The 19,626-nt window shown below is 41.3% G+C and overlaps 1 protein-coding gene across 1 annotated transcript in view; it reads left to right on the top strand.

Annotated features, from left to right (window-relative positions):
* LOC124282143 (dnaJ homolog subfamily C member 13-like) overlaps positions 1-19,626 on the top strand; it is a 303,611-nt gene that overhangs the window by 129,027 nt on the left and 154,958 nt on the right. The window contains 3 exon segments of the mRNA XM_046718113.1: positions 7,689-7,745; positions 8,987-9,108; positions 14,572-14,647. Coding sequence (XP_046574069.1) covers positions 7,689-7,745; positions 8,987-9,108; positions 14,572-14,647 — 255 coding nt within the window.

Consider the following 19,626-nt stretch of genomic DNA (forward strand, 5'->3'; position numbering starts at 1 on the left):
GCTCTTATTGAGAATGCTCTTTCAGTGGTTACGCGCCATCACTGTTGAATAGTCTGTTCCTCGCTATAAACTGTTTCCATGTTTTAATTGCGTTCAGATCACATCTTTCAACGCATCTCTTTCACTGTACTAGTAACTCAAGCCTCACTTTGTAGCGCTTGAGCATCCACTTTGTGGTTGGATTTCGCGATATGTAACTTTTCATTATTATTATTATTATTATTACTGAATTAGAAACGCCACGGCTATATTCGAGGCCACGGTTGAAAATCAATCCGCTGTCCCACGAGGCAATGGCAGCTCAGGTAGCACATGAGTCGGACTAGGTGACGGCCAGGTGAATGAATCAGATAACGGGGATGACACGTGCGTTTTCTTGCCAGAATGCACTGTCAGCTGAGCGCTCCACGGGAGGCACGGGTGATATACCATTAGGTTGGAAACAAGCCTGATATCCAGTCACTGAATAGAGGCCAGTGTGTTTATTCAATTGCCTCTATATAACCCAGCAGGGTACATGGGTACCTGGTGGGATAAATCATGTGGCTATTCAATTTTCTCGCGCCTCTTGGCAGCATGGGTTATCAGGGGTAATAACAGGTAACATGACAACACCTTGAGCATGTGCCTTGTACCTGGAAAAGGCGTGTTATAGGGCACATTTATTGTTCTAACAAGTGCCTATTATCCCTCTGCATTCTAACGGATCTTGGAAGGTGTATTCTGTCGTTAGTTTACTTTTCCATCATCCTCATCTCCCTAAAGAGGCTAATGGCATCTTTGTTGGTCTACCTACTTCTGCCATGCTTTGCGACCTTGTGTTAAGCTGGGCCCCGTCTCGCTTCTAGCAATAAACGCAATGTGGCGCAAGTTCGCGAGCGCAAAGGGAGCTGGGAAACAGCTTGGGAACCAGCTTAGACCTTGCGTAAGCTACAATATAACGAATTATTTCATTGGCTGATAAATAGTATTTACTGCGGACTGAATGACGCTGATTGGCCGAGAGCTAATACATTGTAAATGGGCGCCGTAAACATCGTGTTGTTAGATTGTAGAGTGTTAGTGGCGGACATGAGTTTAATCATGGGTTTAATCAACGGCGCATTGATTAGTGATATCTTTTTCTTTGAAGGTACGTTTCTTTAGACATATGATGCGCCATTGGAGATGCGCTGTAAGAATTTTATGCACCATGTGGGACATTATTCTGTGATCTCGTGTCTGTGTTCACTGTACAACGTGGCTGGACAATTCAGTCACAATATTGTAAATACGAAGGCTTAGCATCCTCGGCTAAGGGGTATGGATAGACAAGCCCATGTCAACCTTGATAAGATGGGGTTGTTTTTCCTCGCCAGTGCTTCAAATTGATAGGGATTTCTCACACCTGTCCTCGAAATTATCCCAAACTTTCATTCACATTTAAATCACATTCCTCCTAGTCCAGGGAGTTTTAGGTTTTAGCCCATGCATACTAGATCGATATCTTTTCCTACGGCGGTTGCCTTGTCTTGGGAATCGGGTAGCTTCCTCACCCAGGTTTTGAGGATTATATGGCAATTAATCAAGATACCGTGGTGGTCATGTCAGCCCACGAGGGATGCTTGCCCAACTCCTCTTTGGATGTCGTTTTTCAGGCAGTTTTCCGATGCCAATCACACTTAAACTTGAGTGTTTGTGTTAGACCAATTGGCAGCAATAGTACCAGCTCTCACCTCTTGACTGGAGATAAGCATCTTCCAGAACAATCCAATGAGGAACTTGTTTCACCAATCTCTGGATATTTTTCATTCTTCTGATATCGATCCTCCATTGTTTATGTTGAGGGGAATTCAGATTTCTTAGCGGTTTTCTATCTTTATCTTAGTGACGTTAAGACACTGAAACACAGTCATATGGTGGACTACAGATCAGCAATCGTTTCTGTTTAGGATATACAAGGACTAGCAGTGGTTCTAACAGCTTGCTCTACAAGCCGATTAGATCATTCCAGTTACGAATTTATTTATTTATTTATTATTATTTTTTTTCAGCTCCTAGTCCTACAATCTTCCCCAAGTTGGCTTTATGTCTCATTCTGTAGTCCCTCCAGAAGTCTTCCAAACCTATGTAGGACATTCCTTGACATTTCTTCTCCTTAAAAGGTGGGTTTCTCCTTGTCTTTGCTACAGCTTCCAGTTCCAGAATACCAGAATTTTTTGCCATAGACTTTAGTCAATCACCTTTACAGATGGCTGTCATGTAGAACTTTACCAGTTTTTTCTTGCCAAGAATCGGGCATCTGCTAGCAGTCTCTCATCAACAGTGTATACCAGATTCAAGTATTCCCTACCTCTGCCTCTAGATCAGACAGAACTAGAGTCCTATGACCTATTCGAGCTCTGAGATGATATCTCCAGCGTACTCTCAATATCAGATGAAGTTTCCGCTGTCTTTTTATCTCATGCAAGACAATTGTTGATTTGGAGATCTTGATTGCATATTATCTCGTCTTGACTTAGGAGGACCATGACTTTTGTTTACCAGGACTGTGACCCCAACTTAGTGAACAATAGTTTTCCCTGCATGAGACCAGGGCCTGGATATCGTCACTTGCAGCTTAGGGGTCCATTTCAATAGATCAGATTGTTGCTGCATGCCGGTGGAAAATATCTAATCCCTACACCAATTTGCTTTTGCGAAACGTCCTTCCATCCTTAGAGAGCCTACAGACAGCGCCTCTCCTCCACCTGTTTTCCCTTGAGGGGGAAAAAGGAGGGTGTGTGTGTGTGTGTGTGCAGATATATCCAAACTCAGCAGTGGTTCACTGTTTTGGACTGTGCGGGAGGAAACAGGTTAACAGTAAACGGAAGGATGAGGATCTTTGAAGAACCTTATCTACTAATATTTATCACCAGTAAGTGGAATTATTATATCTGCTGCAGTTTATTACTCCAGTTAAATAATCTACGAGAAGACTTGAAATCACTTACCGGAAGTGACGTCATGAACCGGAAGTGAAGTCATCAACCCGGAAGTGACATCATCAAACCGGAAGTGACGTCATCAAACCGGAAGTGATGTCATCAAACAGGAAGTGACGTCACAGAAACCGGTTAAAATGAGAATCGGTCAAATAGACTATTACAGAACCGGATATGACGTCTTGGACCGGGAGTGACGTCACAGTCTTCTCCAAACACCAAATATTTCTCCCTCACGAGTATGATCCTTCCCTTTAGGTAATTGAATACTAGAATATCGAGGGAATGATCTAGGTAATCCATATAAATTACATTTCATCACCTAAGTGATAGTTATCCTAATTGTTATATCATAGACTATAACGGGATAATTAGTGGTATTGCTGTATTCATCATCTTCATAAACCCTCCTTCTTTATGTGTGATTCTGGCAACCATAATCCAGAGGGAATGTTTACGCCTATAAATAGGAACAATTACATATATTGTTAGTAATTATTAGTAAACTTACCTCTGGATTATGGGATCTAGTGCCCGCCCAACCTCCCCACAAGGAGATGCAGAAGATGTTAGTTTTCTTCAGAAAAATCATGAGAGGTTTTCAACAACTACGTTGTGACATCACAGCCAAGGGAGATAACTGCATAACTCTTTTAAGCATACCACTAGGGATAGCTATGACTTAGTTAAAAAAAAATCATTTCCATTCTGTATGTATCTGTGGAATCCACAGGAATAAGGCAACCATAATCCAGAGGTAAGTTTACTAATAATTACTAACAATACATGTAATTGTTCCTGATTACACAGACACCAGTCGATTTGGGTGACCTTGACCTTATTTTCAAGGTCACCACGACACTGACCACTTTTCAAACTGTTGTTAACGTGACATCTCATGCACTTTAGTATCCAATATCTTCAAATTTGGTGACAGCCTACATTAGGGGATTACGCAGACACCAGTTTATTTGGGTGACCTTGACGTTATCTTCAAGGTCACCACGACACTTTGCACGCATTTAACTCTTGTTAACGCAATATCTCATGGACTGTTGTACCCAGTGTCTTCAAATTTGGTGACAGCCTACATTGGGGGGATTTCGCAGACACCAGTTTATTTGGGTGACCTTGACCTTATCTTCAAGGTCACCAGGACACTTTGACTACTTTTTAAACACGATATCTCATAAAACATTGCAAGTGGCTAAAACTAGATTGCAATGTGATAAAGATACCAACTAGTTAGATTTGAGTCTACTTGTGTTTGGTTTTGTCCCTTGCTTAGACAGTACGGTCAGTCTTGCTGAGAAGCAACAATCACTTGAAGGATTCTTTTTAACAAAACAAAGGTTTTTTTAAGCAGACATGAACCCATCAAGTCTGAAGATGAAGAAATATGTACTGAAACTAAATCATCTACAAAAGGCTATGTACCTGCTAAATCTGTGGTGTAAAACTAAACTCACTCACTCACTAAAATATGTCAGCTTAAAGGCCGGAGTGCTAACTTTAAAAAAATCCCATCGGGTTCCAATTAGTCTACGATTGGCTACTCCTCAGCAGTGCAGATGTTATCTACCCATGGGTGACCCATAACCCCTACATGCCACTACCCCTACACTCCAGTACCCCTACAGCTAGTTAAAACAACACCTAGCATTTACCTGTCTGATATAATAGACTAATCCTAAAGAGGGATTAGTGCATGGAGCATAGATGAGATCAAGGGATGCATAAATGTGATTAGTCTTTTGTGGCAAGGAAATTAGTGGTCTCATGATGAAAACAAACCTCAACCCTGAGTAGAAGAAACATACAATTGGAAAAGTGTTGTGATTGCTAAATGTTGTTAAGAAAAGTTGTTATAGTGCACTTTAATGTTACATATATTACAATGTTGAGAAGTTGAGAGAAATAAAACGTGGAGATGATACAGGAAATTGAGATTGTTCCATACAGTATATAAGTGCTGACATGAAACAAACATGGCATCAACATGGCTGGTCTTCGCAATGTTGAGTTTGTTATGTCACGGAGAGGTAGCCGTCAAGTTCTGTTGGATGGATATCTTCACACTAAGAATGTTGAGCGACAGACCTGTGTACACTGGAAGTGTGTGCAGTCAACATGCAAAGGAAGAGTCACAACTGTTGGCGATGTGGTAAGAAATAATGACTGAACACAATCACCCACCAGAGGATAGCCAGAAGGTCCGGTTTGTCAGCAACCTGAGGAAGAGAGCCAGGGAGGAGTCAATACCGATGCGCACCATCTACAACAACGAGCTTACCAACCTGACTGATGACGAGACACGCACCATGCCCTCCTTTCCATCTGTTAGCAGTGCCCTGTACCGCCACCGCCAGAAGACGATTCCTGTCTTACCACAGACGAGATCAGAAGTTCGACCTCCAAGATCCCTGGACGCAGACAGCAGATGATAGACCATTCCTCCTGTTTTATGATCGCCATGACGACAAGATCTTGGCCTTCGAACACAAGAGAGTCTTGAAGCCTTGCAGTCAGCTGACAACCTCTACATGGATGGAACTTTCACAGCCTGTCCTGCACTGTGGAATCAAGTATACATCATCCATGCAAGACGTGGCAGCTCAACATATCCCTCATCTTCGCCCTTCTTCCGACCGCCAGACAACAACCTACTCCAGACTCTTCCGATTGCTCAAGGATGAAGTTCAGCAGAGACTCAACAGACCGCTTGATCCTGCCTGCATCCAGACCGATTTTGAGCTAGCAGCAATCCACGCCATAGAAACAGAATTTCCCACTGCTGGCGTGAAGGGCTGTTTCTTCCATTTCTGTCAAGCCATCTGGAGGAAGGTTCAGGATCTTGGACTAGCTGTTGCCTACAAGGAAAACCCCCGAAGTCACAAGTGGATCAGGAGAGCAGCTGGACTACCTCTACTTCCTCAAGCCGCGGTCCAAGACACTTGGATTGAAGCCATGGATGACACTCCTGACGTCCCAAGAGCTGGCGACTTCAACGACTACATCGCGGACAACATGGGTCGGCGACACTGCCAGATTTTTCTTCACCTGTGGAACCACAACTTGACAGCTGGGCGAGGACAAACAACAACCTGGAAGGATTCCACAACAGTTTGAATCGAGAAATTCCACACAGGCACCCGAACATCTACAGATTTGTAGAAGTCATCAGGAGAGTCGAACACGCCCGAGAGAGAGTGAGGATTGCTCAGATTGACTTTGGTGCTGCGCCAACAAACAGAAAACGCGAGTGTACAGAGATCGACAACCGTCTGTGCAGACTCAAGGAACAGCTTCAGCGTGGACAGAAATCCCTCTTCAGTTTCTTGGCGCTTGCGTCGGCTACCTGCTCAAGCTTGGATAGACTGTAACACTGACACTTGAACACTTGTGATAATGTAATAATGTGGTCTTTCTCTCATCCTGATATGTTGATATGAAACACTTGTGATAATGTGATCTTTTGTTCATCCTTATATGATGATATGAAAACACTGAATGTAAATAGACTGAAAAACTTGACAATTATTGATCTCAATGTGTGATGTATTAAGGTCACACTTTTGATAATGTAATAATTTGGTTTTTCTCTTATCCTGATGTGATATGAGATGAGATGATTAAAACACTGAATGTAAATAGACTGAAAAACTTGACAATTGATCTCAATGATGTGGTACTTTGTGATAACACATGTATTAAAGTCACTTTTAAAATCTGTCTTGTGTCATGTTGTGCATCTTAAGTGGACCAGTCCACTGTATGGAATAGGTAACAGGCAGGAGATTAGTTATGCAACAGACCATAAACTATGTTGTTATAAGCTGTAGGGGTAGTGGCATGTAGGGGTAATGGGAGGTTACCATGGGTGCCTAGCAATTGCAAGAGCCTGGGGATGTCAACGGTTAACCTTGGAATTTATGTCTACCAGTAAACATGTGCCTTATAATAAATGGCCAACAACCCTTTCACTACATATTTTGATGTCAAAAGAGATTAATTTGATAAGCATGTATCAAATTTAAATTTTACGTATTTTACGTAAATTTTACGTATTTTCATCAGCATGAAACAAGTGTAGAACCCTACTCCACCAAAGCATGATATCAGAGGAGTGAAGAGGGGTGGCATTTTCACAGCCTGCCTGAATATGAAACTTTTGCCCTTCGAGCAGACTTGTTTCTATGGAACTCACCTCCTCTGACCACCTGACTGATACAGTAGGAAATTCAAATCTGGACTTGAAAAAGAGAAATATATTTTCAAAATGTATGTTTTGTAGACTGTCTGCATCTGTACTTTTTGCCATTAGTCTTCATATGATACTTCTTTTTACTATGGCTTGAAATCATCATGAACGGGTAAGTCAATTTTGTCATATTTCATGGAATGTACTTGAATACAGCTTTGCTTTGTTGGAAAGACAGCTTTGACAAGGCAACATGGCCCCATGTGTGCATATTTCTCAACCCCGGCCTTTTAAACAAACAGATCCTTTACTATATATAATTGAAGTATATTATTGACAAAATGATTTCATGACTCACAAAAACATTTACTGTGAGTCACCATGTTTCCATTTTGCAAAGTCCACGTAAAACCCCAAGAAAGCATGATCAATGGTCCAGGCCATCAGGGTCCGATCAGCCACAGAACCTGGCCATTTGATTCCCATGTTACTCAGGAAGTAATAACAGTTATCTTCTCTTTCAGCATCCATCCATGGCAATTGTCAAGGGAGCAGGAATGGTCATGAAAGCAATCATTGAGGTAAGTGAGTTACAGGAGCTCTTCTTGGTCCATCTTCATGATTAAACTAAATGTTTAGGGTATTTTTCAACAAGTGTCCTTGCAAAAAATATATATCTTGTGTCATTGTTTCTTGTTTTCTGAGGGGCAGTGGGGTAGCCTAGTGGTTAAAGCGTTTGCTCGTCACGCCGAAGACCCGGGTTCGATTCCCCACATGGGTGCAGTGTGTGAAGCCCATTTCTGGTCAAAAGCGGTTTAAAACTAAACTCACTCACTCACTCACTCTTGTTTTCTGAAAGGGTTTTGTAACACTGCTATAATGTTTCTTTCATTTTATTGCTTGTGTGGTCTTTGCATAGTTTTTTTAAAAATCTTTTGTATATACCTGTGTAGATAAACATGCCAGGACATGTTTGTATTGATTTGAAATAATTAACTCAAATGAGGCCAAGTACTTCAATTACATTGGTATGACACCTTATGCTGTCTTGTAAACTACATTTTGCAGCCATGTTACTCTATGTAGATGCTGAGATCCAGAAAGTGTGTGGTGTGCTTCACTAACAAGGAAAGTTTAGTGAATATTGAATTAAATGAGTGCAATAACTCAGTAATTGTGTTACATTCCATCAGTATATGCTTACATTGGAGGTCATATATTTCATGTAAAGTATTTGAGTTTTCACTCTCTGTAACTTTGGTGGTTATAGTATCTACATCTCATTACAAAACTATCTGTGTAAAGAATGATCCGATTATCTTTTCAGAGGTTATATGTTTTTGGACAATAGTGTTTATCACAATTCCTTGCAATATAACAAAATTTATAGCTGCATAGATGCATTTTACTTATGGATTTTATAGTTAAAGTTGTCTTTTACAAGTAAGTGAGATGTACATTGTTCATACGATGAGCATAAACTATGAACACAAGGATACTTAAAAGGGGTGCATTATAGCATACTGTTTTGCAAGATTTAAGATTCATTATTCAGTACACAAAACCTTGGGCCCAGAGCGCATGTGTAGATATATGTGGTTAAGTCCATATCGTAACACAACATAACTTGTACAATAAGACAGATGCGTGATCAATACAAAATACAGTCCACGTGGCATCAGGGCACTGCAGTTAATTTAAATATAATGCACAGTTTTATGACAGCATAGATTACATCCCTCAGACTTCTTCAAATTTGCACATTAGAGGTAGAAGTCAACTATAATAATAATACAAAGTAATAGGATCTTTGTTTCTTTAGGAAGGAGATGCTGAAATAGCTGCCAAGATGCAGGATCTTGCTTTGGCTGAGGGGGCCTTGCCAAAACACCTTCACTCTGCCATGTTCACACAAAGTGCAGACAACAGAATGCTGACCAACAGGTTAGTTTTCGAAAAGCTAACAGGCATGCTTACCACTAATGATATACAGACTGAAATGTATCTACATATAGTATTCCCAGATATTATTGAGAAAGTTGTTTTGGAAAACATCCAATACATGTATATTAACTATAGAAGTTTTACTTAAATGAATATGTTGAGATATGAGTTTCTTACAGTCTAAGTGTCTTTCAGTACGTTGTGAGACCTCCTTGCCCTGCAATGCATGACTGAATGTGCCTAGGTACACTACTAAAAGGAGACCCTGGGCTGTAGCTGGGCCAGTCTAAAACTTGAACATTTTCGTCCGACAACCCCTTTTTTGTGTCAGCCTGCAGTTGGTTTTGGGTTGTTATCATTAGGGGTGGGTATTGCAGAGAATTTTCATATTGAGATATATTGTGATGCGAAAGCATATATTGAGATATGTATTGCAATATATTGAAAGAATTTTTTTTTAACAAAAAACTATATAATCGAGTTAATCCTTGATTTATAAAGCAAAAACACAACAAAATCACTATGCTTGATTAAGCTTTAATAAAAACCTTTGACCGAAACAAATGTAAATAATATTTGGCACAAATGAGCAGAGGCCCAGATAAGCTGCGTATCCAGGTAAGATACGCATAGAAAATTTCCACTTTCCCTGCTGTCAAAACTGCCAAGTCAACAAAGGAAGCTGTCTGCTACACCAAGGGGAGATGGCTCTTGATGTAGTAAATTTCATTCTTAAAGATCACATATACTCTAGGGGGGTACAAATACATAAATCACTAACTGGCATCGCTATAAATGAAACCCCGTCATTAAAACTACTCACTTCGATCTTTAATTAACTTAAATCGACCTTTTTCACAACAGTGCACAATTCTCACCCGCGAACGAAATTTCAACCAATCAGAGGGGGGCGTCTCTGTGATGTCATATGAGGAATAGATATGAGGGCCGATGCAGAATTCATCTACATTTCAGGGGGTAAATTATCTTGTTTACAGGTTTGTATAAACCTGAAATCGTGACAACTGTTGTGGAAAATGAAAGCTATATGTTCTCACAATCTACTGTCATTTAATTTTGTCTCCTGCTTTGCCTAGTTTCTGAGTTACAACTTGTTTTCATAGACGATTCTGTCAAAATCGCTTGGTGTCGTTAGGCCTTATTTGTATAATGACTGAACCAAATTGATCCCATTTCTGTGTTTTTGTTACCTCGATATTTAATCATGTCTAGTAAAAATCTGTTTGTATTCTCAAAACAGTGTCGGCCCATAAGTTTTCACATGCAATACAGCAATTAATACTCCCTTGTTGTAACCCATGTTAGGTGGTATAAACCTACACATGTTATTTGTCATCATTCACTTGATGGTCAGTTAATGAATTTATAACAGGTATAATTAGTGGTAACACCCTTAGATTACCCGACAAAGGTTCCCATTTGGCATTTCTTGTGTCTGGAGTAAATATTCAACATTATAAACATCGATCAAAGGATTAACCGATAACATGCTGATTGATTAATTACTTTTATCTTACACAGCGGATTTGTCAAAAGGTAGTGTTTATGTATGTAGATTTACTAATCTATACTGAATACACTCTGTGTCGTAATCGGTGTCTCATGTAAAAACAACGTCCTTCTTTCAAAGGATTAACCGGCAATACATTGATTGATTGCCCATTATTGGCTAACTAAATTACTGTTTTTAAAGAAAGGCGGACATTATGCAATTAGTTGCCAGGTGTGCTATCTTGGTTGACCAATGAGACTATACACCAATGTGAAATACCTGAAAAGATTTATCACTTTTTCGTATATTAAACTGTTAAAAGACACATCACTTGGAACAGCTGCAGATGAATGGCATATCACTCGTTTTTGTGGATATTGATGGATACATTCCTCGAACAAGGTAATAGCCTGACATTGTTCCTATAACTTGAATCTGTTTTAATTTTAATATTTGCATTTTGTTTTTATTTATTTGTCGTAGCATTCAACAGAATCATTGTTTTCGCCATGAAGTGTAATGAGACAGACAACATACACTAGGGTGTGTGTGCGAATTATGATTCACATTGGAAAACTATAAAATGTCTAGATATTACAGTTCTGTTATAAATTCACTATAAGTATCAGCAGATCGTCTGCTTTTTATTTAGTTTCAAAAGCATACAAGTATGATAATAAACTAATTAGGATTATAAGACCAAATATAAAGACGCACATTGACTAGTATCTACATACTGGTGAGTGGACATTAACCATGTGAATGTAGCAAGAAATTTATCGCGCAGTATTGTGACTTCGACCCCCACCTCGCTTCCGTGGAAGAAATCGTTATGTTATAAGTTGTGTCATGCAAAATCCTTTGGGTTATGATTCCAATACATATTTAACTACGAGTACAAAGTAGTTTTGATTTTCTAACTTGATGAAAACAAACCATAATCCCATTAATTCTAACAGACTTTAGCCCTTAACTTTACGATTTTCAAAAATGGCGGCGCCCTGTCGCGAACATCCGCCAGTCTGAGGATAAATGCTATTTAGGTTTGTTTTCACCGAGTTACAAACTCAAAACTACTTTCTACTGGTAGTAAAATAGGTATTTGATTGATGGCCAATAGGATTTTGCATGACATAGCTTATAACATAACAATTTTTCTCGTGGCAGCGAGGTGGGTGTCAATATAATACTACTTACAATTTTATTGTTACTTCGACCACAACCTCGCTTCCGAGGAAGAAATTGTTATGTTACAAGTTGTGTCATGGAAAATCTTTATGGTCATCAATCATATACATATTTTACTACAACTAGTAAGTAGTTTTGATTCTTTAACTTCCGTGAAGCGATCTGAACACAAGTGAGATATCGTTTCAGGCTTCCACAACGCTCGCTTCGCACTCACAAACATGACCCATTTAGCACGAACTGCGGGTCCCGTGGAAATCTGTGCATGGTGACACCATCGCCCGACCCCTAGGAGCAATTGACGACAAAGCAACGATTCGGCATGTCGTCGTTGATGTCGAGAAATCATCAAAATGATGAGCGTGCTACACACTTTCTATACAACTAACTGAAAATCGTTCCTCATATGACGTCACTGCAGTGCTCTGGCGACAGAGTTACGTAACCTGTCTGTGGTTTCGTTGGCGGGCGAGAGTGAAGCAGGCGACTTTTTGACATCTATTAATCGCTCGGTATTAATTAACCACAAGTATTTTAAGAATGAATTTGGTGTTCCGCATAAGTCTAACCACAAATCTTTCATATGTAATAGTTATAAGAGTACAAAAAAACAAAGTTTATTTGTTCTTTAAGCCTACAAGAGTTGCCTTCCATATTGAGTACCTTACTACATAATGTAACACCTACAGTACAACCAGAAATTATTGAGAATTTAAAGAGTGTAATTGTTTAATTTTTTTTCACTCATTACTCACGTATTAAATGTGAATATTAGCAGAACATAACTCCAGATTCAAAGACAGGTGAACAGTTAGTATTTTGTCAAGTCACCATGGGCAGCAATGCAGGCTTCAATGCGGCGGGGCATACTACTGATCAAAGAAGTTAGAAAGTCGTGGTCCATGCTGTCCCAATATCGGACCACCTCTTCTTTCATTTCAGCAATATTTGTAAGATGTTTCTTATTGACTCTTTTATAAGTCCCCAAACATTTTCTATTGGATTTAGGTCAGGGCTATAGCTTGGCCAATCTAATAATGTCATATTTTGGGTCCGAAACCAGGCCTGTGAATGCTTTGAATGATGTTTTGGGTCGTTGTCCTGCTGGAAAATCCAAACATTTCCATAGACCACATGAGCAGATGGAAGTAAATGTCCCTCGAGAATATCTGTGTACCGCTCACTGTTCATATTCCCTTCAAATACACAGAGGGGCGTTGTCCCTAACACAGATATGCCACCCCACACGTTAAATTTGGACTGTACTGTGGGCGCTGATGCAAAGGTTTTTCAGTTTGTTTGGTCCAGATTTTCAGTGTATTAGGAAACAGCCACACAGAACTTTCATCTGAGAAAATCACATTGTCCCAGTTAAAATTTCTATGCTGTAAGCACCAGTTCAACCTTAGCTCCTTTTTGTTCAGTTTTCATGATCGGTGATAGAATTCCTCGAATTTTCTGCCAACCCATTGCATGCAGCTCAGTTCTATTTGTCTCCTTACAGACCGCCACCGTTCCTCTATCAATCATATCCAGCCTTAAGTTTTCTATACTCCTTCGTTGGTTTTTTAGAAACAAGAATACCAAGCCGCCTCCTGTCACCGACAGTCAATTTTCTGGGCCTACCTGCGCCTCACTGGTGCTCAATGCCATATCCATTTGCAATATTTTTCAAAACACGATAAACAGTGGACAAAGGGATGCCTGTTCTACTTGAAATCACTTTAGCTGATCTGATGTCCTTGTTATAATACTCTAAAATCAACTTCCTCTTCTCTAACTCATCCATACTGAGGATCACTGAAATGCTGTCTGCTAGCAAGTAAACAAAGGGGGATAACTCTTCACAAACTAATGAAAAAAGGATTAACGGAGTTGTCTCTCTTGAATGAAGCCAAGCACTTGATAGCTGGTCAAGGTTGTTTATATAAATACTAGAAATCCAATTAAACATATTCCTGAAATTCTCAATAATACATGCTACAAACGAGGACTCGAGTCAGGCTGCCCAGCACATGGAAGACCAGATCACCAAGCTGAGGAACCAGTTCGAGTCAAAGATAACATATCTAAAAATACTTTTATCAGTATTAGGAAACAAAGATTTTCTCAATAATTTCTAGGAAAACTGAATGTGCATGCCTTGACAACAAAATTTCAGTAAACCAAATTCTGCAGCAATTTTGAGAAATATTTAGGGATTTAAATTAACATTAAGCATAATGCAGGGAATATCTAAACATGGACCATGTTTGATTGCTGACTGTATTTGTCCTAAGGCATAAAAGTCAGTTGACATCATGTTGTTATGATTTTATGGCTTGTTATACCCCAATATGAAATCTGTCCATCCATCTGACTTACAACAGGCAGAATATGAAATTACAAATCATACAGTGTGAATGTTGTCCTGTTGTGTGTGTGCATACTGTTGCTGTGGATGACTCTGTTCACAGGTCGGAATAGTCTCAGAAGGAGATGTGTCTGTATCCACATATCTGATCACAGAAGACCCTCAATGTTATGGTTCCTAAATACTGCAATTGTTACGCATGCTGAATATAGTCTGGCATTAACATGCTGAAGTTTTACATTAGATGGTTCATTCAAAATACAATACTGACAGAAAAGACTGACTGTGCATCGTTTAAACCAACAATTTACCTTTGTTATCAACGCCTGGTTTCCATGGCCTCCGTGATGTAGCTAGTGACTGTAAGACTGTTAATCTGTTATTTGTCCCTTATGCTTTCATGTTGCAGGCAGCTGAGTCGTCATCTGGTGGGCTTGTGGGTCACAGGACATCCTACTGCAATGGGACTGCTCAGAAGAATACTGGTTAGTGCAGAAGCTGACATTTCATAAGATCACATGCAACGTAAAACACAACTTTGCAGATTCTGATACCTTTCGATATGGACTTACCGAAACAAATCATCAAAATGCAAATTCAACTTATAAAGTTGAAAATTAATGCGATGAAAAAACACACGCGAAATCGGAGTTCAAACGATTCCCTAATTTTCCCCAAGCGCTTGGGGGAAAAAGTGGTTTCAACAGCTATGATGCGCTGTGCTCCTCGCGGAGCTTGAAACAGGATGCATGCCTGGATTATAAGGTCGTGAGCAGGAGTAGTCTAATCCTGGTTGTGTACACAAATAGATAGTAAATAATCTACTCGTTACATAAAAGAACCTTGTAAGGATCTAGATCTACTCAGCTATGTGTCAACCAGTGAGGCGTTCGACATTTCAAGACGGAAAACCTTTCCTAGCGGTGAGTACTCGGAGTCGGGAGGCTTTGATGTGAACTATTTTTCTTATGTTTTGTTGATATTTCTCAGGCGCGAGCTTTTTATATGTTATGACAGTAGATTACCGATTTAACTGTTTATATAATTTCATTTATCTATTTCACCACACGTTCTTCTTACCGAGTCACTTTCCGATACTTCAAAGCAATGTCATTATTTAGCGTTGACAGAATTTCTAACTGTGATATAGATATGTCATTGTCACAGATAAAACTCAATGTCTGTTTTATTGACACCTATGTGTCTGCCTGCCTGTCTGCTAATGACAATATTCAATACACAACTTCGATCATTGACCACATGCAATTTGAACTTAACACCTATCAGTCTATACACCATAAACAAAACGCATTGATTTATGGCCCCAGTTCGGTCTCTGTCACATTATGTAATTACACAGACAGGCGGGTGTGATACTTGTACACATGACATGTTATGATGTCTGTTGATTGCCAAATGTTATACACAAAAAATGAGCATGTATTTACAAAACCCAACATCTTTATATATACACACACAATGAACCATGATGGCATCTGCAAATGAACCAGCCGTTACACTTGAGTGCACGCCCACCCGCTCTGACTGGGTTCGGTATCCTGGGTGCTTCGTTTCGAGGGAAGTAAAGCCAAGTACAAAATATTACGCATTTGATTTGTAATTGTACGCTTATAATTTTCTTTATATGTTTTTTTCATAATCAGCAATGTATATTATATGTCATGAATAAGTGATAATTGTGTTTTAGTTATGTTTTTTGGTTGCATGTGACCTTTAAGAAACCTACTTGTTATAAGACTGTAAGTTTCATTGTGAAAGAATTTCAGGTAGCAGTTACGTGTCAGATAATGTTTATTTTGTCCTTATCCTGACTCATGCTCTTTTGCTTGTCTCCTTCCTCTTGCGAACGTTAGTGGAACACTTGTATCTCCTATTGAAGCTCCCTTCAATAAAGAACAGACGTAAAATCCCTACTCACCACGAGTTATCTGTGTGGCCGTTTTGGCGGGAAAGCGGCGCCACCATACTCCCATGCTGCACTCTCTCCTTCTTCGCCCTGTGGGCAGGTTGATAGAGCGCCTGTGTCTCCTATACGGCGATATATCCTTTAATTACTTAGTTATTCTCCTCTATTCTACTTTTATAGAGGTTTAGTTAGTATTCTTCAACAATATGGTTTGATATTTAATCGTATTTAGCACTGTTTATTCACGGATTTGTCCGTGTTTGTTCAGTTGTTTACATTTCATGAAAACCTATTTTCGTTGTAGATTTAGGTTCGCTGCTGCAAACCCGCATTGACTGTGCCCTAGCTGCACAACAACATGTACTTCCAGCTATAGCTGTAATCTTTATCAGCATTTAATAGAAATTCAATTTAATAAATATTATTTCTCTGTACTTAGACGTACTACCAACAAATCCAGGTGACTTTCCAAGTCATGGATAAACTGGCTGAGTCCCTCACGAGCTGTCTACTGCTGTTAGACGACTTACTACAATCAAGTGACCTGCCGGAGGTGTCCTCGGAGGATGGGCGTGGGATGTTGTCTGCCATTACTTCGAAGACGTTGGCTTCTACATCGGACAACCCCACAACGCAGACGTAGAAGAAGAAGCCATCCTCTACGCAGAATGAAGCCTCACAGACATCGTCCCGATGGCAGTGAGATGACTTCATGATGAGCCGCTGCTGATCATCCCACAACTCTACGGGGACGTCTGCGCAGACTACAAGGACTTTCTCTGCCGAGATTGTCCCGTTGACGGAACAGGGACTCAACAATGATCAACCGATCATCATCCCAGAGGTTCATCCCAAGAAAAGACCAGTCTCAGCTACGGTGACTTCAGCGCAGATCTCCACGGTACCCGAGGTATCTACGCTGACAACAGATGAGCGTCCAGTGGGCCACGTCGCTATCACCGCAGAAAGGGCAGCGCTACTACCACTGCAGACCTTCAACCCGCAGGAGATGATGGAGCAGCGTTACGGCCTGGAGAAGAAGTCACAGCCCACAAAGAGGTCCCGAACGTTCGCGAAGGCTCCAACGCAGACTTCGTCTCTGAGGACCCTCCATCAACGTGACATCTGGCAGCAGATCTACACTGCAGGACCAGCATGCGCGAAGGTCGACTCAACCATCCCCTGCGGCGGACTCAGACGATCAGCATCCGCGAAGGCATTCGCGAAGGACGACTCGGTCATCACCGGCTACGGATTCAGACAATCAGCATTCGCTAAGGCGTTCGCGAAGGAGGAATCGCCCTTCTCCGGATACAGAATCGGACGACCAGCGTTCGCGAAGGAGTTCGCAAAGGACCAGTCGCCATTCCCCAGATGCGGAATCAGATGATGAGCATTCGCGAAAGCATTCGCGAAGGACTTCAGATACAGTATCCAAGACATCTTCCGCATCATGCAGATCATCGAGAGATTCGCGAACCCACAATCGCTCATCTCTGCGCAGGTCACCCTACAGACACAGTTCGCCGGGCCACTCGCCACGCCGATCTTCACGCAGATCTCCACGCACATCTCCACGCAGGTCTCCGCGCAGGTCTCCACGAAAGTCTTCACACAGGTCGTCACGCAGGTCTCCATGCAGATCCCCAGCGAAGCAGAGACATCGCAGTACTTAGTCTCTCAACTGAACGCTACATGCCATCACCGAGCCTGCGCGAAGGCATTCGCACAGGCCATCTACAAGGCAGAGACGTCGCAGTACTTAGCTTCTTAACAGAACGCTACATGTCGTCTACAACTTCCGCGAAGAACGGCGCTATCTTCAGAGACTGTCAACAGATGATGAGCCTAATAAAGGATCTTCAGGCCGACTACCTACATCAAGGGCATCAACGACGCCTCGCAGATCATCATGGGAATCACCATTTCGGAATATATTGCCAGGAAGGCAATCCCGGACAAGAGACGATTACCTACACGCAAGGCGCCATACAGTCACACCACGCCGACCACCATGCAGATCGCTACGCAGATCTTCAAGGTTATTCAACCAGCGCGACTGGACCTAGCATCACCCTAAAAGGGAAAGATCTTCGTTGGCACACAGACTGAAGGGCATGTCATAAAGTTCAAGAGGGGTACTCTTGTCCGAATTCATCACCGGCACGGATCTTCAGACTGAATCCAGGACGGGATTCACATAGATTGATATATTATTTTAGAAGACTCATGGCCTTATAGAGATCTTCACTTCACTACAGATATTCTCACTGGTGTGGTTCAACAGCAGCCTTGCTACGGCTAGGAAAATACATACTCGTCAAAGATTCCCTGAGTAGAATTTACAACAAAGTTCAGCATTAATTCTACAATTACGACACTTCATTGATGTATGCAGTCTACAAGCTGACAACGTGAAGATTTCAGCTGATCATCTGTATAAAGGGCGACGGTATTATCTTCAGGACTGAAGTAACAGTCACAGCAGCCAGGAAAACAGTCTACCTACATCGGTATTACGGGGCGAAAGATTTCACGCGTTTACCATTCAACCCTCGATACACGTGGTCACTCATGTAACTCCGGAAAGCTACGGACAAGACCGACAGTTGATCAGATATCAAAGGCGGCACTAGATTCTACAAGGACCTTGTTCCTGCTACACCGGTAACGTCACAGTGCGGCAAGCCAAAGAAATCAAAATGCTTTATTTTGATTGGACCACGAGAGACAACGCCCTGCGCAGAGGTCGGACGTAGTTCACAGGTCAAGAAATGGGTTACAAGTGACAACAACATTGTCAGCGAGCGAGGAAGGCCTAAATTACAGTCCAGTTAGACGGGACCTACGTGATTTGGCTGCCTTCATGAGGTTAGAGACCTTCCCTGTCATCATTGAAGACGATTCTTCAGACGACTTGCAGCAACATACGTTGGCCGGACTTTAGGTGTATCTCAAGCACTACTTTCTCTGTTATTACTACAAAGTGGCAGAGTCTGTTGGTTCTTCTCATGTCAGCACAAGACATGACACACAGAGGGAGTCTACAACTACGCCCACTGCAGGTCTGCGTGAATGTACAACTGGACGATCCGGACCCCTTCGGACTCCCGGACATATTAAATCCATATCTAATATGGTGGACTCAGAGATAGGAGGGTCGCAGACACACCTATTTAGCAGAGCAGGAGTACAAGACGCATCTCTATGTGGACGCATCTCTCCAAGATTGGGGAGCACACATCGACAACGATGTGTCAGCTGGGATATGGACCATAGCAGAGAAGATCTGCACTCCCACATGCTGGAAATGAAAGCAGTGATAAACGCCATACTCCACAGGACCAGCATTTTGTTGAATGCTCATCTGACGGTACATACAGTCACCTCCACAGTGGCGTTCTACATCCACAGAAGGATCAACAAGGTCGGCGAACCTTCTGGACCTCTGCTTTCAACTGGCCAGCATAACAGTCAACCTGAATGTCCCCATCAGAGCATACCACATTCCAAGAGCCAAGAATGTGATAGCAGATG

This window comes from Haliotis rubra, unplaced genomic scaffold (assembly GCF_003918875.1).
Source record: "Haliotis rubra isolate DU_JTF1 unplaced genomic scaffold, ASM391887v1 Scf293, whole genome shotgun sequence".
Lineage (NCBI taxonomy): Eukaryota > Metazoa > Mollusca > Gastropoda > Lepetellida > Haliotidae > Haliotis > Haliotis rubra.